At 47.6% G+C, this 23,736-nt stretch overlaps 1 protein-coding gene across 2 annotated transcripts in view; it reads left to right on the top strand.

Moving 5' to 3' along the window:
- The window catches only part of nlgn2 (neuroligin 2), a 101,544-nt gene that overhangs the window by 5,078 nt on the left and 72,730 nt on the right, over positions 1–23,736 (top strand). For both annotated transcript variants that reach the window (XM_031899642.1, XM_031899641.1), the window contains exon 2: positions 18,817–19,789. In XM_031899642.1, the coding sequence (XP_031755502.1) occupies positions 19,372–19,789 (418 nt within the window). In that variant the 5' untranslated portion in view covers positions 18,817–19,371. The remainder of the gene's footprint in view (positions 1–18,816; positions 19,790–23,736) is intronic.

Raw genomic sequence — 23,736 nt, 5'->3', positions numbered from 1 at the left:
GGTGGGGTCAGAGGGATGTGCAGGGTTAGTTTTCCGCCACACATAGCGTTTTGCATTTTGGCCAAAAAGTTCCATTTTGGTCTCATCTGACCAGAGCCCCTTCTCCCACATGTTTGCTGCCCCCCCCCCCCCCCCCCCCACATGGCTTGTGGCAAACTGCAAACGGGACTTCTTATGGTTTTCTGTTAACAATGGCTTTCTTCTTGCCCCTCTCCCATAAAGGCCAACTTTGTGCAGTGCCCGACTAATAGTTGTCGGACAGATTCCCCCCCCTGAGCTGTAGATCCCTGCAGCCCCCCCAGAGTCACCATGGGCCTCTTGGCTGCATTTCTGATCAGCGCTTGTTGGGCCTGTGAGTTTAGGGGGGGCCGTGCCTGGGTAGGGTTACAGTTGTGCCATACTCCTGCCATTTCTGAATGATCGGTGGAACAGGGCTCCGTGGGAGGTTCAAGGCTTTGGGAATCTGTTTGTAGCCTAAGCCTGCTTTATATTTCTCAATAACTTTATCCCTGACCTGTCTGGTGGGTTCTTTGGGCTTCATGGTGTTGTTGCTCCCAATATTCCCTTAGCAACCTCTGAGGCCGTCACAGAGCAGCTGTATTTGTACTGACATTAGATTACACACAGGGGCACTCTATTTAGTCATTAGCACTCATCAGGCAATGTCTATGGGCAACTGACTGCACTCAGACCCAAGGGGGCTGAATAATTACGCACACCCCACTTTGCACTTATTTATTTGTAACAAATGTTTGGAATCATGTCTGATTTTCCTTCCACTTCTCACGTGTACCCCACTTTGTATTGGTCTCTCCCGTGTACCCCACTTTGTATTTGGCTTTCACGTGTACCCCACTTTGTATTGGGCTTTCCCATGGAATTCCAATAAAATGGATTCATGTTTGTGGCTGTAATGTGACAAAATGTGGGAAAGTTCAAGGGGGCCGAATACTTTTGCAAGCCACTCTATTCTCCCAATGCAATCTCCTGTAGCACTAGTGCACAATTTGGGGGGCTAATATATTCTCCTAAGTGAATCTCCAGTAGCACTAATGCAGAATTCGGGGGGCTAATATATTCTCCCAAGGGAATGTCCAGTAGCACTAGTGCAGAATTAGGGGGGCTAATATATTCTCCCAAGGGAATCTCCAGTATAACTAGTGCACAATTCGGGGGGCTAATATATTCTCCCAAGGGAATCTCCAGTAGCACTAGTGCACAATTTCGGGGGCTAAGTGAATCTCCAGTATCCCTAGTGCACAATTAGGGGGGCTAATATATTCTCCCAAGGGAATCTCCAGTAGCACTAGAGAACAATTTGGGGGGCTAAGTGAATCTCCAGTATCACTACTGCAGAATTCGAGGGGCTAATATATTCTCCCAATGGAATCTCCAGTAGCACTAGTGCACAATTCGGGGGGGGTCAATACATTTTCCCAAGGGAATCTCCAGTAGCACTAGTGCACAATTCGGGGGGGCTAATATATTCTCCCAAGGGAATCTCCAGTAGCACTAATGCAGAATTCGGGGGGCTAATATATTCTCCCAAGGGAATCTCCAGTAGCACTAGTGCACAATTCGGGGGGGTCAATACATTTTCCCAAGGGAATCTCCAGTAGCACTAGTGCACAATTCGGGGGCTAATATATTCTCCCAAGGGAATCTCCAGTATCACTAGTGCAGAATTCGAGGGGCTAATATATTCTGCCAAGGGAATCTCCAGTAGCACTAGTGCACAATTCGGGGGGGCTAATATATTCTCCCAAGCGAATCTCCAGTAGCACTAATGCAGAATTCGGGGGGCTAATATATTCTCCCAAGGGAATCTCCAGTATCACTAGAGCACAATTCGGGGGGCTAATATATTCTTCAAAAGGAATCTCCAGTAGCACTAGTGCAGAATTCGGGGGTCTAATATATTCTCCCAAGGGAATCTCCAGTAGCACTAGTGCAAAATTAGGGGGGCTAAGTGAATCTCCAGTAGAACTAGTGCAGAATTTGGGGGGCTAAGTGAATCTCCAGTATCACTAGTGCAAAATTCGGGGGCTAATATATTCTCCTAAGGGAATCTCCAGTAGCACTAGTGCAAAATTAGGGGGGCTAAGTGAATCTCCAGTATCACTAGTGCACAATTCGGGGGGCTAAAATATTCCCCCAAGGGAATCTCCAGTAGAACTAGTGCAAAATTAGGGGGGCTAAGTGAATCTCCAGTAGCGCTAGTGCAGAATTCGGGGGGCTAATATATTCTCCCAAGGGAATCTCCAGTAGCACTAGTGCAAAATTAGGGGGGCTAAGTGAATCTCCAGTAGCGCTAGTGCAGAATTCGGGGGCTAATATATTCTCCCAAGGGAATCTCCAGTAGAACTAGTGCAAAATTAGGGGGGCTAAGTGAATCTCCAGTAGCGCTAGTGCAGAATTCGGGGGGCTACTATATTCTCCCAAGGGAATCTCCAGTATCACTAGAGTACAATTCGGAGGGCTAATATATTCCACCAAGGGAATCTCCAGTAGCACTAGTGCAGAATTTGGGGGGCTAAGTGAATCTCCAGTATAACTAGTGCAGAATTCGGAGGGCTAAATTAATCTCCAGTAGCACTAGTTCAAATTTTGGAGGGCTAAGTTAATCTCCAGTATCATTAGTGCAGAATTCAGGGGGCTAATATATTCTCCCACGGTAATCTCCAGTAGCACTAGTGCAAAATTCGGAGGGCTAATATATTCTCCCAAGGGAATCTCCAGTAGCACTAGTGCAGAATTCGGGGGGCTAATATATTCTCCCAAGGGAATCTCCAGTAGCACTAGTGCAGAATTCGGGGGGCTAATATATTCTCCCAAGGGAATCTCCAGTAGCACTAGTGCACAATTCGGGGGGCTAATATATTCTCCCAAGGGAATCTCCAGTATCACTAGTGCACAATTCGGGGGGCTAAAATATTCCCCCAAGGGAATCTCCAGTAGCACTAGTGCAAAATTAGGGGGGCTAAGTGAATCTCCAGTAGCGCTAGTGCAGAATTCGGGGGCTAATATATTCTCCCAAGGGAATCTCCAGTAGCACTAGTGCAGAATTCGGGGGGCTAATATATTCTCCCAAGGGAATCTCCAGTAGCACTAGTGCAAAATTAGGGGGGCTAAGTGAATCTCCAGTATCACTAGTGCAGAATTCAAGGGGCTAATATATTCTCCGAAGGGAATCTCCAGTATCACCAGTGCAGAATTTGGGGGCTAATATATTCTCCCAAGGGAATCTCCAGTAGCACTAGTGCAAAATTAGGGGGGCTAAGTGAATCGCCAGTATCACTAGTGCACAATTCGGGGGGCTACTATATTCTCCCAAGGGAATCTCCAGTATCACTAGAGTACAATTCGGGGGGCTAATATATTCCACCAAGGGAATCTCCAGTAGCACTAGTGCAGAATTTGGGGGGCTAAGTGAATCTCCAGTAGCACTAGTGCAAAATTCGGGGGGGCTAAGTTAATCTCCAGTAGCACTAGTGCAAATTTCGGGGGGCTAAGTGAATCTCCATTATCACTAGTGCAGAATTCGGGAGCTAATATATTCTCCCAAGGAAACCTCCAGTAGCACTAGTGCACAATTCGGAGGGCTAATATATTCTCCTAAGTGAATCTCCAGTAGCGCTAGTGCAGAATTCGGGGGGCTAATATATTCTCTCAAGGGAATCTCCAGTATCACTAGTGCAGAATTCGGGGGGCTAATATATTCTCCCAAGGGAATCTCCAGTAGCACTAGTGCACAATTCGGGGGGCTATGTGAATCTCCAGTAGCACTAGTGCAGAATTCGGGGGCTAATATATTCTTCCAAGGTAATTTCCAGTAGCACTAGTGCACAATTCGGAGGGCTAATATATTCTCCTAAGTGAATCTCCAGTAGCACTAGTGCACAATTCGGGGGCTAATATATTCTCTCAAGGGAATCTCCAGTATCACTAGTGCAGAATTCGAAGAGCTAATATATTCTCCCAAGGGAATCTCCAGTATCACTAGAGCAGAATTCGGGGGGCTAATATATTCTCCCAAGGGAACTTCCAGTAGCACTAGAGCAGAATTCGGGGGGCTAAGTGATTCTCCAGTAGCATTACTGCAGAATTTGTGGGGCTAAGTGAATCTCCAGTAGCACTAGTGCAGAATTCGGGGGGCTAAGTGATTCTCCAGTAGCATTAGTGCAGAATTTGTGGGGATAAGTTAATCTCCAGTAGCACTAGTGCAGAATTCGGGGGGCTAATTGAATCTCCAGTATAACTAGTACAGAATTCAGGGGGCTAAGTGAATCTCCAGTAGCACTAGTGCAGAATTCGGGGGGGCTAAGTTAATCTCCAGTAGCACTAGTGCAAATTTCGGGGGGCTAAGTGAATCTCCATTATCACTAGTGCAGAATTCGGGGGCTAATATATTCTCCCAAGGTAATCTCCAGTAGCACTAGTGCACATTTCGGAGGGCTAATATATTCTCCTAAGTGAATCTCCAGTAGCACTAGTGCAGAATTCGGAGGGCTAATACATTCTCCCAAGGGAATCTCCAGTATCACTAGTGCAGAATTCGGGGGGCTAATATATTCTCCCAAGGGAATCTCCAGTAGCACTAGTTCAAAGTTCGGGGGGGGCTAATATATTCTCCCAAGGGAATCTCCAGTATCACTAGTGCAGAATTCGGGGGGGCTAATATATTCTCCCACGGGAATTTCCAGTAGCCCTAGTGCACAATTCGGGGGGCTAATATATTCTCCTAAGTGAATCTCCAGTAGCACTAGTGCACAATTCGGGGGGGCTAATATATTCTCCCAAGGGAATCTCCAGTATCACTAGTGCAGAATTCGGGGAGCTAATATATTCTCCCAAAGGAATCTCCAGTAGCACTAGTGCACAATTTGAAGAGCTAATATATTCTCCCAAGGGAATCTCCAGTATCACTAGTGCAGAATTCGGGGGGCTAATATATTCTCCCAAGGGAATCTCCAGTATCACTAGTGCAGAATTCCGGGGGCTAATATATTCTCCCAAGGGAATCTCCAGTATCACTAGTGCAGAATTCAGGGGGCTAATATATTCTCCCATGGTAATCTCCAGTATCACTAGTGCAGAATTCAGGGGGCTAATATATTCTCCCAAGGTAATCTCCAGTATCACTAGTGCAGCATTCGGGGGCAAATATATTCTCCCAAGGTAATCTCCAGTATCACTAGTGCACAATTCGGGGGGGCTAATATATTCTCCTAAATTAATCTCCAGTAGCACTAGTGCACAATTTGGGGGGCTAATATATTCTAAGTGAATCTCCAGTAGCACTAGAGCACAATTCGGAGGGCTAAGTGAATCTCCAGTAGCACTAGTGCAGAATTCAGGGGGCTAATATATTCTCCCAAGGGAATCTCCAGTAGCACTAGTGCACAATTCGGGGAGGCTAATATATTCTCCTAAATTAATCTCCAGTAGCACTAGTGCACAATTCGGGGGGCTAATATATTCTAAGTGAATCTCCAGTAGCACTAGTGCACAATTCGGAGGGGTAATATATTCTCCCAAGGGAATCTCCATTATCACTAGAGCACAATTCGGGGGGCTAATATATTCTCCCAAGGGAATCTCCAGTATCACTAGTGCAGAATTCGGAGGGCTAAGTAAATCTCCAGTAGCACTAGTGCAAAATTCAGGGGGCTAATATATTCTCCCAAGGTAATCTCCAGGAGCACTAGTGCAGAATTCGGGGGGGCTAAGTGAATTTCCAGTATCACTAGTGCAGAATCCGGGGGGCTAAGTGAATCTCCAGTAGCACTAGTGCAGAATTCGGGGGGCTAAGTGAATCTCCAGTAGCACTAGTGCAGCATTCGGGGGCTAACATATTCTCCCAAGGTAATCTCCAGGAGCACTAGTGCAGAATTCGGGGGGGCTAAGTGAATTTCCAGTATCACTAGTGCAGAATCCGGGGGGCTAAGTGAATCTCCAGTAGCACTAGTGCAGAATTCAGGGGGCTAAGTGAATCTCCAGTAGCACTAGTGCAGAATTCGGGGGGCTAAGTGAATCTCCAGTAGCACTAGTGCAGAATTCGGGGGGCTAAGTGAATCTCCAGTAGCACTAGTGCAGAATTCGGGGGGCTATGTGAATCTCCAGTATCACTAGTGCAGAATTCGGGGGGCTAATATATTCTCCCAATGGAATCTCCAGTAGCACTAGTGCACAATTCGGAGGGCTAATATATTCTCCCACAGGAATCTCCAGTATCACTAGTTCAAAGTTCGGGGGGCTAATATATTTTCCCAAGGGAATCTCATGTATCAGTAGTGCAGAATTCGGGGGGCTAATATATTCTTCCAAGTGAATCTCCAGAATCACTAGAGCACAATTCGGGGGGGCTAATATATTCTCCCAAGGGAATCTCCAGTAGCACTAGTGCACAATTCGGGGGGCTAATATGTTCTCCCAAGGGAATCTCCAGTAGCACTAGTGCAGAATTCTCGGGGGGCTAATATATTCTTGCAAGGGAATCTCCAGTATCACTAGTGCACAATTCGGGGGCTAATATATTCTCCCAAGGGAATCTCCAGTAGCACTAGTGCAGAATTCGCGGGGCTAATATATTCTTACAAGGGAATCTCCAGTAGCACTAGTGCACAATTCGGGGGGGCCAATACATTTTCCCAAGGGAATCTCCAGTAGCACTAGTGCACAATTCGGGGGGGGCTAATACATTTTCCCAAGGGAATCTCCAGTAGCACTAGTGCACAATTCGGGGGCTAATATATTCTCCCAAGGGAATTTCCAGTAGCACTAGTGCACAATTCGGGGGGGCCAATACATTTTCCCAAGGGAATCTCCAGTAGCACTAGTGCACAATTCGGGGGGGCCAATACATTTTCCCAAGGGAATCTCCAGTAGCACTAGTGCACAATTCGGGGGCTAATATATTCTCCCAAGGGAATTTCCAGTAGCACCAGTGCACAATTCGGGGGGCTAATATATTCTCCCAAGGGAATCTCCAGTAGCACTAGTGCACAATTCGGGGGGGCCAATACATTTTCCCAAGGGAATCTCCAGTAGAACTAGTGCACAATTCGGGGGGGCTAATATATTCTTACGAGGGAATCTCCAGTAGCACTAGTGCCCAATTCGGGGGGCTAATATATTCTCCCAAGGGAATCTCCAGTAGCACTAGTGCCCAATTCGGGGGGCTAATATATTCTCCCAAGGGAATCTCCAGTAGCACTAGTGCACAATTCGGGGGGCTAATATATTCTTACGAGGAAATCTCCAGTAGCACTAGTGCCCAATTCGGGGGGCTAATATATTCTCCCAAGGGAATCTCCAGTAGCACTAGTGCACAATTCGGGGGGGCCAATACATTTTCCCAAGGGAATCTCCAGTAGCACTAGTGCACAATTCAGGGGCTAATATATTCTCCCAAGGGAATCTGCAGTAGCACCAGTGCACAATTCGGGGGGCTAATATATTCTCCAAAGGGAATCTCCAATAGCACTAGTGCACAATTCTAGGGGTGCTAATATATTCTTGCAAGGGAATCTCCAGTATCACTAGTGCACAATTCCGGGGGCTAATATATTCTCCCAAGGGAATCTGCAGTAGCACCAGTGCACAATTCGGGGGGCTAATATATTCTCCCAAGGGAATCTCCAATAGCACTAGTGCACAATTCTAGGGGTGCTAATATATTCTTGCAAGGGAATCTCCAATAGCACTAGTGCACAATTCGGAGGGCTAATATATTCTCCCAAGGGAATCTCCAGTAGCACCAGTGCACAATTCCGGGGGCTAATATATTCTCCCAAGGGAATCTCCAGTAGCAGCAGTGCACAATTCGGGGGCTAATATATTCTCCCAAGGGAATCTCCAGTATCACTAATGCACAATTCGGGGGCTAATATATTCTCCCAAGGGAATCTCCAGTAGCATTAGTGCAGAATTCTGGGGGCTAATATATTTTTACAAGGGAATCTCCAGTAGCACTAGTGCACAATTCGGGGGGGGGGGGGGGGGCTAATACATTTTCCCAAGGGAATCTCCAGTAGCACTAGTGCACAATTCGGGGGGGGCCAAAACATTTTCCCAAGCGAATCTCCAGTAGCACTAGTGCACAATTCGGGGGGGCTAATACATTTTCCCAAGGGAATCTCCAGTAGCACTAGTGCACAATTCGGGGGGGCTAATATATTCTCCCAAGGGAATCTCCAGTAGCACTAGTTCACAATTCGGGGGGGCTAATACATTCTCCCAAGGGAATCTCCAGTAGCACTAGTGCACAATTCAGGGGGGCTAATATATTCTCCCAAGGGAATCTCCAGTAGCACTAGTGCACAATTCGGGGGGGCTAATACATTCTCCCAAGGGAATCTCCAGTAGCACTAGTGCACAATTCGGGGGCTAATATATTCTCCCAAGGGAATCTCCAGTAGCACCAGTGCAGAATTCGGGGGCCTAATATATTCTCCCAAGGGAATCTCCAGTAGCACTAGTGCAGAATTCGGGGGGGCTAATATATTCTTACGAGGGAATCTCCAGTAGCACTAGTGCAGAATTCTAGGGGTGCTAATATATTCTTGCAAGGGAATCTCCAGTAGCACCAGTGCACAATTCGGGGGGGCTAATACATTCTCCCAAGGGAATCTCCAGTAGCACTAGTGCAGAATTCTAGGGGTGCTAATATATTCTTGCAAGGGAATCTCCAGTAGCACTAGTGCAGAATTCGGGGGGCTAATATATTCTTACGAGGGAATCTCCAGTTGCACTAGTGCACAATTCGGGGGGCTAATATATTCTCCCAAGGGAATCTCCAGTAGCACTAGTGCACAATTCGGGGGGCTAATATATTCTCCCAAGGGAATCTCCAGTAGCACCAGTGCAGAATTCAGGGGGCTAATATATTCTCCCAAGGGAATCTCCAATAGCACTAGTGCACAATTCTAGGGGTGCTAATATATTCTTGCAAGGGAATCTCCAGTATCACTAGTGCACAATTCGGGGGGGGCTTATACATTTTCCCAAGGGAATCTCCAGTAGCACTAGTGCACAATTCGGGGGGGCTAATATATTCTCCCAAGGGAATCTCCAGTAGCACTAGTGCAGAATTCGGGGGGCTAATATATTCTCCCAAGGGAATCTCCAGTAGCACTAGTGCACAATTCGGGGGGGCTAATATATTCTCCCAAGGGAATCTCCAGTAGCACTAGTGCAGAATTCGCGGGGCTAATATATTCTTACAAGGGAATCTCCAGTAGCACTAGTGCACAATTCGGGGGGGCCAATACATTTTCCCAAGGGAATCTCCAGTAGCACTAGTGCACAATTCGGGGGGGGCTAATACATTTTCCCAAGGGAATCTCCAGTAGCACTAGTGCACAATTCGGGGGCTAATATATTCTCCCAAGGGAATTTCCAGTAGCACTAGTGCACAATTCGGGGGGGCCAATACATTTTCCCAAGGGAATCTCCAGTAGCACTAGTGCACAATTCAGGGGGGCCAATACATTTTCCCAAGGGAATCTCCAGTAGCACTAGTGCACAATTCGGGGGCTAATATATTCTCCCAAGGGAATTTCCAGTAGCACTAGTGCACAATTCGGGGGGCTAATATATTCTCCCAAGGGAATCTCCAGTAGCACTAGTGCACAATTCGGGGGGGCCAATACATTTTCCCAAGGGAATCTCCAGTAGCACTAGTGCACAATTCGGGGGGGCTAATATATTCTTACGAATGAATCTCCAGTAGCACTAGTGCCCAATTCGGGGGGCTAATATATTCTCCCAAGGGAATCTCCAGTAGCACTAGTGCACAATTCGGGGGGCTAATATATTCTTACAAGGAAATCTCCAGTAGCACTAGTGCCCAATTCGGGGGGCTAATATATTCTCCCAAGGGAATCTCCAGTAGCACTAGTGCACAATTCGGGGGGGCCAATACATTTTCCCAAGGGAATCTCCAGTAGCACTAGTGCACAATTCAGGGGCTAATATATTCTCCCAAGGGAATCTGCAGTAGCACCAGTGCACAATTCGGGGGGGCTAATATATTCTCCCAAGGGAATCTCCAGTATCACTAATGCACAATTCGGGGGCTAATATATTCTCCCAAGGGAATCTCCAGTAGCATTAGTGCAGAATTCTGGGGGCTAATATATTTTTACAAGGGAATCTCCAGTAGCACTAGTGCACAATTCGGGGGGGGCAATACATTTTCCCACGGGAATCTCCAGTAGCACTAGTGCACAATTCGGGGGGGGGGGGCTAATACATTTTCCCAAGGGAATCTCCAGTAGCACTAGTGCACAATTCGGGGGGCTAATATATTCTCCCAAGGGAATCTCCAGTAGCACTAGTGCACAATTCGGGGGGGGCCAAAACATTTTCCCAAGCGAATCTCCAGTAGCACTAGTGCACAATTCGGGGGGGCTAATACATTTTCCCAAGGGAATCTCCAGTAGCACTAGTGCACAATTCGGGGGGGCTAATATATTCTCCCAAGGGAATCTCCAGTAGCACTAGTGCACAATTCGGGGGGGCTAATATATTCTCCCAAGGGAATCTCCAGTAGCACTAGTTCACAATTCGGGGGGGCTAATACATTCTCCCAAGGGAATCTCCAGTAGCACTAGTGCACAATTCAGGGGGGCTAATATATTCTCCCAAGGGAATCTCCAGTAGCACTAGTGCACAATTCGGGGGGGCTAATACATTCTCCCAAGGGAATCTCCAGTAGCACTAGTGCACAATTCGGGGGCTAATATATTCTCCCAAGGGAATCTCCAGTAGCACTAGTGCACAATTCGGGGGGGCTAATACATTCTCCCAAGGGAATCTCCAGTAGCACTAGTGCACAATTCGGGGGCTAATATATTCTCCCAAGGGAATCTCCAGTAGCACTAGTGCACAATTCGGGGGCTAATATATTCTCCCAAGGGAATCTCCAGTAGCACCAGTGCACAATTCGGGGGCCTAATATATTCTCCCAAGGGAATCTCCAGTAGCACTAGTGCAGAATTCGGGGGGGCTAATATATTCTTACGAGGGAATCTCCAGTAGCACTAGTGCAGAATTCTAGGGGTGCTAATATATTCTTGCAAGGGAATCTCCAGTAGCACTAGTGCACAATTCGGGGGGGCTAATACATTCTCCCAAGGGAATCTCCAGTAGCACTAGTGCAGAATTCTAGGGGTGCTAATATATTCTTGCAAGGGAATCTCCAGTAGCACTAGTGCAGAATTCGGGGGGCTAATATATTCTTACGAGGGAATCTCCATTTGCACTAGTGCACAATTCGGGGGGCTAATATATTCTCCCAAGGGAATCTCCAGTAGCACTAGTGCACAATTCGGGGGGCTAATATATTCTCCCAAGGGAATCTCCAGTAGCACCAGTGCAGAATTCAGGGGGCTAATATATTCTCCCAAGGGAATCTCCAATAGCACTAGTGCACAATTCTAGGGGTGCTAATATATTCTTGCAAGGGAATCTCCAGTATCACTAGTACACAATTCGGGGGGGGCTTATACATTTTCCCAAGGGAATCTCCAGTAGCACTAGTGCACAATTCGGGGGGGCTAATATATTCTCCCAAGGGAATCTCCAGTAGCACTAGTGCACAATTCGGGGTGCTAATATATTTTCCCAAGGGAATCTCCATTAGCACTAGTGCAGAATTCTAGGGGTGCTAATATATTCTTGCAAGGGAATCTCCAGTAGCACTAGTGCACAATTCGGGGACTAATATATTCTCCCAAGGGAATCTCCAGTAGCACTAGTGCAGAATTCTGGGGCTAATATATTTTTACAAGGGAATCTCCAGTAGCACTAGTGCACAATTTGGGGGGGCCAATACATTTTCCCACGGGAATCTCCAGTAGCACTAGTGCACAATTCGGAGGGGGGGTCTAATACATTTTCCCAAGGGAATCTCCAGTAGCACTAGTGCACAATTCGGGGGGCTAATATATTCTCCCAAGGGAATCTCCAGTAGCACTAGTGCACAATTCAGGGGGGCTAATATATTCTCCCAAGCGAATCTCCAGTAGCACTAGTGCACAATTCGGGGGGGCCAAAACATTTTCCCAAGGGAATCTCCAGTAGCACTAGTGCACAATTCGGGGGGACTAATACATTTTCCCAAGGAATCTCCAGTAGCACTAGTGCACAATTCGGGGGGACTAATACATTTTCCCAAGGAATCTCCAGTAGCACTAGTGCACAATTCGGGGGGCTAATATATTCTCCCAAGGGAATCTCCAGTAGCACTAGTGCACAATTCGGGGGGGCTAATACATTCTCCCAAGGGAATCTCCAGTAGCACTAGTGCACAATTCGGGGGGGCTAATTTATTCTCCCAAGGGAATCTCCAGTAGCACTAGTGCACAATTCGGGGGGGCTAATACATTCTCCCAAGGGAATCTCCAGTAGCACTAGTGCACAATTCGGAGGGCTAATATATTCTCCCAAGGGAATCTCCAGTAGCACTAGTGCACAATTCGGGGGGGCTAATACATTCTCCCAAGGGAATCTCCAGTAGCACTAGTGCACAATTCGGGGGGGCTAATACATTCTCCCAAGGGAATCTCCAGTAGCACTAGTGCACAATTCGGAGGGCTAATATATTCTCCCAAGGGAATCTCCAGTAGCACTAGTGCACAATTCGGGGGGGCTAATACATTTTCCTAAGGCAATCTCCAGTGGCACTAGTGCACAATTTGGGGGGCTAATACATTTACCAAGGGAATCTCCAGTAGCACTAGTGCACAATTCGGGGGGGCTAATATATTCTCCCAAGGGAATCTCCAGTAGCACTAGTGCACAATTCGGGGGGGGGGGGCGAATACATTCTCCCAAGGGAATCTCCAGTAGCACTAGTGCACAATTCGGGGGTGCTAATATATTCTCCCAAGGGAATCTCCAGTAGCACTAGTGCAGAATTTGGGGGGCTAATATATCCTCCAAGGGGATCTCCAGTAGCACTAGTGCACAATTCGGGGGGGCTAATATATTCTCCCAAGGGAATCTCCAGTAGCACTAGTGCACAATTCGGGGGGGGGGGGGGGGCGAATACATTCTCCCCAAGGGAATCTCCAGTAGCACTAGTGCACAATTCGGGGGGCTAATATATTCTCCCAAGGGAATCCCCAGTAGCACTAGTGCACAATTCGGGGTGGGGGGCGAATACATTCTCCCAAGGGAATCTCCAGTAGCACTAGTGCACAATTCGGGGTGCTAATATATTCTCCCAAGGGAATCTCTAGTATCACTAGTGCACAATTCGGGGGGCTAATATATTCTCCCAAGGGAATCTCCAGTAGCACTAGTGCACAATTCGGGGGGCTAATATATTCTCCCAAGGGAATCTCCAGTAGCACTAGTGCACAATTCGGGGGGGCTAATATATTCTCCCAAGGGAATCTCCAGTAGCACTAATGCACAATTCGGGGGCTAATATATTCTCCCAAGGGAATCTCCAGTAGCACTAGTGCACAATTCGGGGTGCTAATATATTCCCCCAAGGGAATCTCCAGTAGCACTAGTGCAGAATTCTAGGGGTGCTAATATATTCTCCCAAGGGAATCTCCAGTAGCACTAGTGCAGAATTCTAGGGGTGCTAATATATTCTTACAAGGGAATCTCCAGTAGCACTAGTGCACAATTCGGGGGCTAATATATTCTCCCAAGGGAATCTCCAGTAGCACTAGTGCAGAATTTGGGGGGCTAATATATCCTCCAAGGGGATCTCCAGTAGCACTAGTGCACAATTCGGGGGGGCCAATACATTTTCCCAAGGGATTCTCCAGTAGCACTAGTGCACAATTTGGGGGGCTAATACATTTTCCCAAGGGAATCTCCAGTAGCACTAGTGCCCAATTCTGGGGCTAATATATTCCCTCAGGGGGTTCACTTTTCCCTGTAGTGGAAGAATATTCTGAGAATTTAGATATTTACATCACAACCCTTTCTGTTTCCTAGTTTCTTGCCCTAAAATTACTTTTTATATTTTTGCAACCACAACCCCCAACTACCACCCTTTTGCCCCCTTTGTTCCAAACCCTTTCATTTGTGCTTTTACTTCTTTTACTTTCCCTCACTGATGACACTTTCTTCCTCCATAACCCCTTACTTTGCATCTTCACCCAAACTCCTTCCCATCTTCTCTCTCTCCCAGGCTGGGTCCTCTGAATCATTTTCTTGGCTTCCCGCCCTGCCTCCTGGGCTTCCCGCCCTGCCTCCTGGGCTTCCCGCCCTGCCTCCTGGGCTGCCCTCAAGCTCCTCCTCCCATTGTGCCATTCCCTAAAAACTCATCTCCTGACTTTCTCCCTCGTTACATTGCTTTCTGCCCTCCATACTCCCCTTTTCCTTACTTCACTTGGATCCTCTCAAATCCCTATGCTCTGTTCTCCCCAAACCCCTCTTTCTTCTTTACCTGTGACACCCCTATACTCTATCTAGCCTCACGTTTTTTTGCTCCTCTAAATTTCTGCTCAACCATCTCACCCTCCCTCTCCAATTCTATGAATACCTTTGTCTCCCCTTCAATCACTCCTTTCTGGTCCAACTAACCTCCCTCTTAATTTCTGGTCTCACCAAAACCTTCTGCTTCCATCATTACCTCTTCTCTTCAGTAGTTCCAGCGAAACCCTTCCTTGTGTTCCCTCTGCTCTTCTTTGTCATTCATATTCTCCCCTGTTCCTCTTCAGAAAATCTATTTTGTCTGCCATAACCCTCTCCTTCCAGATCTTATCTGTTCCCTTCACAACCATCTTCTGCCTCCCCTTGTCCTATACTGTGGTCCAACCAAAGCCCTCTCCTTGGAGATCCTACCCTCTGGTACTAGCAAGACTCTCTCCTGCCTCCCCTTGTCCTATACTGTGGTCCAACCAAAGCCCTCTCCTTGGAGATCCTACCCTCTGGTACTAGCAAGACCCTTTCCTGCCTTCCCTTGTCCTATACTGTGGTCCAACCAAAGCCCTCTCCGTGGAGATCCTACCCTCTGGTACAAGCAAGACCCTCTCCTGCCTCCCCTTGTCCTATACTGTGGTCCAACCAAAGCCCTCTCCTTGGAGATCCTGCCCTCTGGTACTAGCAAGACCCTTTCCTGCCTTCCCTTGTCCTATACTGTGGTCCAACCAAAGCCCTCTCCTTGGAGATCCTACCCTCTGGTACTAGCAAGACTCTCTCCTGCCTCCCCTTGTCCTATACTGTGGTCCAACCAAAGCCCTCTCCTTGGAGATCCTACCCTCTGGTACTAGCAAGACCCTTTCCTGCCTTCCCTTGTCCTATACTGTGGTCCAACCAAAGCCCTCTCCGTGGAGATCCTACCCTCTGGTACAAGCAAGACCCTCTCCTGCCTCCCCTTGTCCTATACTGTGGTCCAACCAAAGCCCTCTCTTTGAAGATCCTACCCTCTAGTACTAGCAAGACTCTCTCCTACCTCCCTTTGTCCTATACTGTGGTCCAACCAAAGCCCTCTCCTTGGAGATCCTACCCTCTGGCACTAACAATACCCTCCCCTGCCTTCTCTGTCCTACCCTTTGGTCCCACCCCTCCTGAATTCCTTCTCCTACTTTGCTCTAACCAAAACACTCTGGGGCTCATTTACCAATGCATCGCAGCGCTGTAATAGTCGCAGAGGCAAAACTTTTGCCCTGCGCATAAGCATATTTAACAGTATAGCGCAAACATGGTCGCTTAAAGTTTCATGCGCTAGTTTTGACGCAAACTGCTGCGCCATACAAACATGCACATATGATGGCGCAAAACTTGTCATAAATTATGTGCATAGATGGCGCAAGCTAATGCTCTAATAAGCCCGTACTAACTACGTGCTCCCTAACTTACCAACCCAGTCAGTTAGTTGTTAAATGGAAAAAAGATATGAAAGGCTCCATCACATTAACAAGGGAAACTGCATTTATAGATTAGAACAAAGTAAAAAAATGGTAAATGTTATTAAAACATTGTAAACAAATTAACAATTATATTTTTATAATAATGCTAATTAACATATCATAAATCTGAGAAACATTAATATGGTTTTATTAATGACATACCTAAATTAGTCTATCGTAGCGCAAATCTGCGAATATACTAGCGCAAATGGTGAAGAACGCGCAGTCAGAACTACGCCACAAATGAACAGGCGTAAAGATTTCAATGCAGCCATGCCGGCGCAAATCTGCCCCTATATACGCGCAAATAGCACATATATAAGCGCAAAGTGCACACTCACGCAAAAATCGGGCACTTAAAACACGCCCCTAGCCACACCCCCAAAAAACACGTTGTTGCTTGCGACATTATTGCCCAGTATTTGCGACATGTGCATAAAAAGAACTGGCGGAAAAATAAATGAACCGACGCAATGTAACGCATATGCAATTGCGTGTGCACACAAAATGGCGCATAATCATAATTGCGTCGGTTTGTGTGCTGCGATGCATTGATAAATGAGCCCCTCTGTCTTCTCTTTCCAACCCTTTGGTTTCTCTTTCCAACCCTTTTTTACTCTCTTGGTCCCACCTAAACCCCTTCTTTACCATCTCCTGCTCTACGGTCACACTGAAACCCTTTCTTTCCTTCATCTTCTACTTTTTTTGTCACCCACATGACATGGTTCCTTATCCTACTCTCTGATTCCAACAAAACCATTTACTGCCTTCTGTCTCCTACTGTGCGACCCAACCTAAACCCAGGCCTTTAATGTCTCACACAATGGTTCCACAAAACCCTCTACTGCCTTCCCTCTCTTACTCTCTGGGTCCAACAAACCCTCTTCTGCCTTCCCTCTCTTACTCTCTGGGTCCAACAAACCCTCTACTGCCTTCCCTCTCTTACTCTCTGGGGCCAACAAAACCCTCTACTGCCTCCTCTCTTACTCTCTGGGGCCAACAAAACCCTCTACTGCCTTCCCTCTCTTACTCTCTGGGTCCAACAAACCCTCTACTGCCTTCCCTCTCTTACTCTCTGGGCCAACAAAACCCTCTACTGCCTTCCCTCTCTTACTCTCTGGGGCCAACAAAACCCTCTACTGCCTTCCCTCTCTTACTCTCTGGGGCCAACAAACCCTCTACTGCCTTCCCTCTCTTACTCTCTGGGGCCAACAAAACCCTCTACTGCCTTCCCTCTCTTACTCTCTGGGTCCAACAAACCCTCTACTGCCTTCCCTCTCTTACTCTCCGGGGCCAACAAAACCCTCTACTGCCTTCCCTCTCTTACTCTCTGGGTCCAACAAACCCTCTACTGCCTTCCCTCTCTTACTCTCTGGGGCCAACAAAACCCTCTACTGCCTTCCCTCTCTTACTCTCTGGGGCCAACAAAACCCTCTACTGCCTTCCCTCTCTTACTCTCTGGGGCCAACAAAACCCTCTACTGCCTTCCCTCTCTTACTCTCTAGGGCCAACAAAACCCTCTACTGCCTTCCCTCTCTTACTCTCCGGGGCCAACAAAACCCTCTACTGCCTTCCCTCTCTTACTCTCTGGGGCCAACAAAACCCTCTACTGCCTTCCCTCTCTTACTTTCTGGGGCCAACAAAACCCTCTACTGCCTTCCCTCTCTTACTCTCCGGGGCCAACAAAACCCTCTACTGCCTTCCCTCTCTTACTCTCTGGGGCCAACCAAACCCTCTACTGCCTTCCCTCTCTTACTCTCCTGGGGCCAACAAAACCCTCTACTGCCTTCCCTCTCTTACTCTCTGGGGCCAACAAAACCCTCTACTGCCTTCCCTCTCTTACTCTCTGGGGCCAACAAAATCCTCTACTGCCTTCCCTCTCTTACTCTCTGGGGCCAACAAAACCCTCTACTGCCTTCCCTCTCTTACTCTCTGGGGCAACAAAACCCTCTACTGCCTTCCCTCTCTTACTCTCTGGGGCCAACAAAACCCTCTACTGCCTTCCCTCTCTTACTCTCCGGGGCCAACAAACCCTCTACTGCCTTCCCTCTTTTACTCCTCTGAGGGCCAACAAAACCCTCTACTGCCTTCCCTCTTTTACTCTCTGGGCAACAAAACCCTCTACTGCCTTCCCTCTCTTACTCTCCGGGGCCAACAAAACCCTCTACTGCCTTCCCTCTCTTACTCTCTGGGGCCAACAAAACCCTCTACTGCCTTCCCTCTCTTACTCTCCGGGGCCAACAAAACCCTCTACTGCCTTCCCTCTCTTACTCTCTGGGGCCAACAAAACCCTCTACTGCCTTCCCTCTCTTACTCTCCGGGGCCATCAAAAGACCTTCCTGCCCATCATCCTGATCCAACCAAAACCCTCTCTTCTCTTTGCTCTTCTGCTCTTTGGTTCCATCAAACAGCTCTTCTGCTTGTCTCTCTGGTGCCACCAACATACTTTCCTGCCTTCTCTCTGCTCCTCTCCAGTCCCATCTTTCTGTCTCTCCATCTCTTGCCCCACCAATCCACCCCGCTGCCATCTGGCTCTTACCCATGGGCCCCACGTAGACCCAACCCTTGGTAGACATCATTTGCCCTGCTTACCTGTCACCTCCATTTTACCTCATCGTTTTCCAGACTTCTTTCTCACCCCCATCTGTTTTTCTCTTTCGAGCCCCCGCTGTCATCCCTCCTCCCCCCCACTCTCACTCTTGTTCATTCTCACATTCACTAATTATATGTTCGTTATAATAATTGTCGGATTGCAAACTATAAACAGAAGGAGCCGTTTAATTAAGTCAATGATCCTGTGTCTGTGGGATTGGGGGAACTGGAAGGGGAGTGGTGGGGGGGCACCGTGTAGAGCGATTGCTCTAGAACGTTAATCAGTTGTATGTTCTGTACTGACTGGTTTTCTCTCTTTCTCTCCCCCCTTTCCGGACTGCAGCCCCCCCAGGCCTCTCCATGCCGCTCCCCAGGGGCCCCATTTTTTGCTCCCGACCCTGCGTCCCAGTGAAGGATGGAACGTAACAGAGTTTTGCCCTGTTGCCCCCACTCTGCTGCCCCCCTGCTCTGACCGACTGAGGGCTCTTTAGCCCCCGAACCCCTTTTTATGAACTTGCTGGAGATTTATTCCCTCACCCCCCCCTTTTTTATTTTGCCCACATTTCCTATTTAATCCATTTCTCCCAGGAATTTGCCCACAGTAACGTTTCATATTCTTTGTAAAAAGTCGGTATTTTCCACAAAAACAACAACTTTATCCATCGGAATCTAATTTATTCAACTCTACGGATATTTTTCAGCCAAATTCGCTTGTTTTCTGACAGTTTTGTTGCCGGAACAATTGCTAAAGTCCCTCCAGACTCCATTTTGTATATTCAGTGCCGACGCCCCACATTGCCCTTCCAGACGTTGGCACTGCCCGCTGCTCGGCGGCATCACAACTGGGCCGCATTGCTTTGTGGGATTTACTGGGATCTGGTACCATCTTTTCCCCTCCATGGCGCCGGATTTCCGTGCCCCCCTGATTCTGTGGCTGCTGGCCGCTTGCCCGGCGGAGGGGCAGAAAGGAGATGACAAATACCCCGTGGTCAACACCAACTATGGGAAATTACGGGGAGTAAAGAAAGATCTGAACAATGAGATCCTGGGCCCGGTGGTGCAGTACCTGGGCATTCCCTATGCCACGCCGCCCATTGGCGAGAGGAGGTTTCAGGCGCCGGAAGCCCCGGCATCATGGACAGAGGTTCGCAATGCCACCACGTTTGCCCCCGTTTGCCCGCAGAACCTGCACGGAATGTTACCGGGAATCATGCTCCCCCTCTGGTTCACAGAGAACATGGACGTGGTGGCGGGGTACGTGCAGAACCAGAGCGAAGACTGCCTGTACCTCAACATCTACGTGCCCCTGGAGGATGGTAAGGCGGCCCATGGGCCAATGGGCTCATTCACTAAGGGAAACTGGTGGGCGCCGAGTGAGAATCCCCATAACTACCCAAGCACCGCCCCCAAACTCCCACATTCTGCACTTTGTACCCCAGGAGCATCAGCCCCCACAGGATCCAGCAACCCCCACCCACAAACATCAATATCAGCAGCAAAACCATCTGCCCCCTAATACCCCTAATACCCATCCTGAGTATCTCTCCCCTCTCTGTATAACGGTACTGAGTATCTCTCCCCTCTCTGTATAACGGTACTGAGTATCTCCCCTCTCTGTATAACGGTACTGAGTATCTCCCCTCTCTGTATAACAGTACTGAGTATCTCCCCTCTCTGTATAACGGTACTGAGTATCTCCCCTCTCTGTATAACGGTACTGAGTATCTCCCCTCTCTGTATAACAGTACTGAGTATCTCCCCTCTCTGTATAACGGTACTGAGTATCTCCCCTCTCTGTATAACGGTACTGAGTATCTCTCCCCTCTCTGTATAACAGTACTGAGTATCTCTCCCGTCTCTGTATAACGGTACTGAGTAATCTCTCCCCTCTCTGTATAACGGTACTGAGTATCGTCCCCTCTCTGTATAACGGTACTGAGTATCTCCCCTCTCTGTATAACGGTACTGAGTATCTCTCCCCTCTCTGTATAACGGTACTGAGTATCTCTCCCCTCTCTGTATAACGGTACTGAGTATCGTCCCCTCTCTGTATAACGGTACTCAGTATCTCCCCTCTCTGTATAACGGTACTGAGTATCGTCCCCCATCTTGTTATAACGGTACTGAGTATTCTCCCTCTCTGTATAACGGTACTGAGTATCTCTCCCTCTCTGTATAACGGTACTGAGTATCTCTCCCTCTCTGTATAACAGTACTGAGTATCTCTCCCCTCTCTGTATAAACGTACTGAGTATCTCCCCTCTCTGTATAACGTACTGAGTATCTCCCCTCTCTGTATAACGGTACTGAGTATCTCCCATCTCTGTATAACGGTACTGAGTATCTCTCCCCTCTCTGTATAACGGTACTGAGTATCTCCCCTCTCTGTATAACGGTACTGAGTATCTCTCCTCTCTGTATAACGGTACTGAGTATCTCCCCTCTCTGTATAACGGTACTGAGTAATCTCTCCCCTCTCTGTATAACAGTACTGAGTATCTCTCCCTCTCTGTATAACGGTACTGAGTATCTCCCCTCTCTGTATAACGGTACTGAGTATCTCTCCCCTCTCTGTATAACAGTACTGAGTATCTCCCCCTCTCTGTATAACGGTACTGAGTATCTCCCCTCTCTGTATAACAGTACTGAGTATCTCTCCCCTCTCTGTATAACAGTACTGAGTATCTCTCCCCTCTCTGTATAACGGTACTGAGTATCTCCCCTCTCTGTATAACGGTACTGAGTATCTCTCCCCTCTCTGTATAACAGTACTGAGTATCTCTCCCTCTCTGTATAACGGTACTGAGTATCCTCCCTCTCTGTATAACGGTACTGAGTATCTCTCCCCTCTCTGTATAACGGTACTGAGTATCTCCCCTCTCTGTATAACGGTCTGGTACTCCTGTAACGTATGATCTCCCCCTCTCTTGTATAAATACGAGTATCTTATCTGTAGTACTGAGTCTCCCTCCTGCACGTCTGTCTCCCACTTGTAACGTACTAGTATCCCCCCCTGATCGGTACTGATATCCCTCTCCTGTTATGAATTCTCTCCCCTCTCTGTATAACGTATACTGAGTATACTCTCCGCTCTCTGTATAACGGTACTGAGTATCTCCCCTCTCTGTATAACGGTAACTGAAAAAGTATCTCCCCCTCTTCTGTATAACGGTACTGATAATCTCCCCTCTCTGTATAACGGTACTGATATCCTCTCCCTCTCTGTATAACGGTACTGAGTATCCTCCCCTCTCTGTATAACAGTAACTGAGTATCTCTCCCCTCTCTGTATACGTACTGAGTATCTCTCCTCTCTGTATAACGGTACTGAGTATCTCCTCCCTCTCTGTATAACGGTACTGAGTACTCTCCCCTCTCTGTATAAACGGTACTGAGTATCTTCTCCCTCTCATGTATAACGGTAACTGAGTATCTCTCACTCTCTGTCATAACGGTACTGAGTATCTCTCCCCTCTGTATAGAGGTACTGATATCTCTCCCCTCTACTGTATAAACGGTTACTGAGTATCTCCCCTCTCTGTATAACGGTACTGAGTTCTTCTCCCCTCTCTGTATAACGTACTGAGTATCTCTCGCCCTCTCTTGTATAACGGTAACTGAGTATCCCTCCCCTCTGTATAACGGTACTGAGTACCCCTCTCCCTCTCTGTATATAACTAGTACTGAGTATACTCCCCTCTGTTACGGTACTGATATCCCCCTCTATACGGTACCTGAGTATCTCTCCCCTCGTCTGTATAACGGTAAACTGAGTAATCTCTCCCCTCTCTTATAGACGGTACTGAGTATCTCCCTCTCTTATAACGGTACCTCTGGTTCCTCCGTCTGTAAACCGCGACTGAGTATCTCCCCTCTCTGTATAAGTACGAGTATCTCCTCTCGAAGTACTGAGTATCTCCCCTCTCTGTGTATAGTATCCTCTCCGTAAACGCTGTATCTCGCTCAGTATTACTGAGTACTCCCCTCTTCCTGTAAATAACGGTAGCTGAGTACTCTCCCCTCTCTGTATAACGGACTGTATCCCTTCTCCTTGTAAATAAAGGTAAAAAGATACTCTCCCCTCTTGTATAACGGTATCTGAGTATTCTCCCTCCTGTATAACGGTACTGAGTATCTCTCCCTCTGTATATACGGTACTGAGTATCTCCCTCTCTGTATAAACAGTACTGAGTAATCTCCCCTCTCTGTATAACAGTACTGAGTAATCTCTCCCTTCTGTATAACGGTACTGAGTTCTCTCCTTCTGTATATAACGGTACTGAGTAATCCCCCTCTCTGTAATAACGGTAACTGAGTATCTCCCCTCTCTAGTATATACGGTACTGAGTATGCTCCCCCTCTCTGTATAACGGTACTGAGTATCTCCCTCTCTGTAACGTAGTGAGTATCTCTTGATAGTACTGAGTATCTCTCGCCTCTCACTGTATAACGGTACTGAGTATCTCCCCCTCTCTGTATAACGGTATCGGAGTATCTCTCCCCTCCTTCTGTATAACGAGTACTGAGTATCTCCCCCTCTCTGTCATAACAGTTACTGAGTATCTCTCCCTCTTCTGTATAACTAATCTGGGTACATCCTTCGATTACGGTACGAGTAACTCCCCATCTCTGTATAACGAGTACTGAGTATTCTCCCCTCTCTCTGTATAATGAGTACTGAGTATCTCCCTCTCTGTATACAGTACTGAGTATCCTCCCCTCTCTGTAATAACGTACTGAGTATCTCCCTCTCGTATAACGGTACTGAGTATCCCCCTCTCTGTATAACGGTACTGAAGTAATCTCCCCCCTCTCTGTATATACAGTACTGAGTATCTCTCCCCTCTCTGTATAACGGTTAAACTGAGTATCTCCCTCTTTGGTATAAACGAGTACTGAGTATCTCTCCCTCTTCTGTATAACAGTACTGAGTATTCTCTCGCTCTCTGATAAACAGTACTCGTGAAGTATCTCCCCCTCTCTGTATACACGGTATGGAAGTTATCTCCACCTCTCTGTATAACGGACTGAGTATCTCTCCCTCTTGTAATAACAGTACTGAGTATCTTCCCCTCTTCTGTATAACGGTACTTGAGTATCTCCCCCTTCTATAACGTGCTAGTATCCCCCGAACGGTACTGAGTATCTCCCCTCTCTGTTAACGGTACTGAGTATCTCCCCTCTCCTGTATAACGGTACTCTGAGAGCTTCTCTCCCCCTCTGTATAACAGTAGCTGAGTAATCCTCACCTCTCCTGCTATAC

This window comes from Xenopus tropicalis, chromosome 3, assembly GCF_000004195.4.
Source record: "Xenopus tropicalis strain Nigerian chromosome 3, UCB_Xtro_10.0, whole genome shotgun sequence".
NCBI lineage: Eukaryota > Metazoa > Chordata > Amphibia > Anura > Pipidae > Xenopus > Xenopus tropicalis.
The sequence above is the reverse complement of the archived record's forward strand: the minus strand, read 5'-3'. Positions and strand labels throughout refer to the sequence as shown.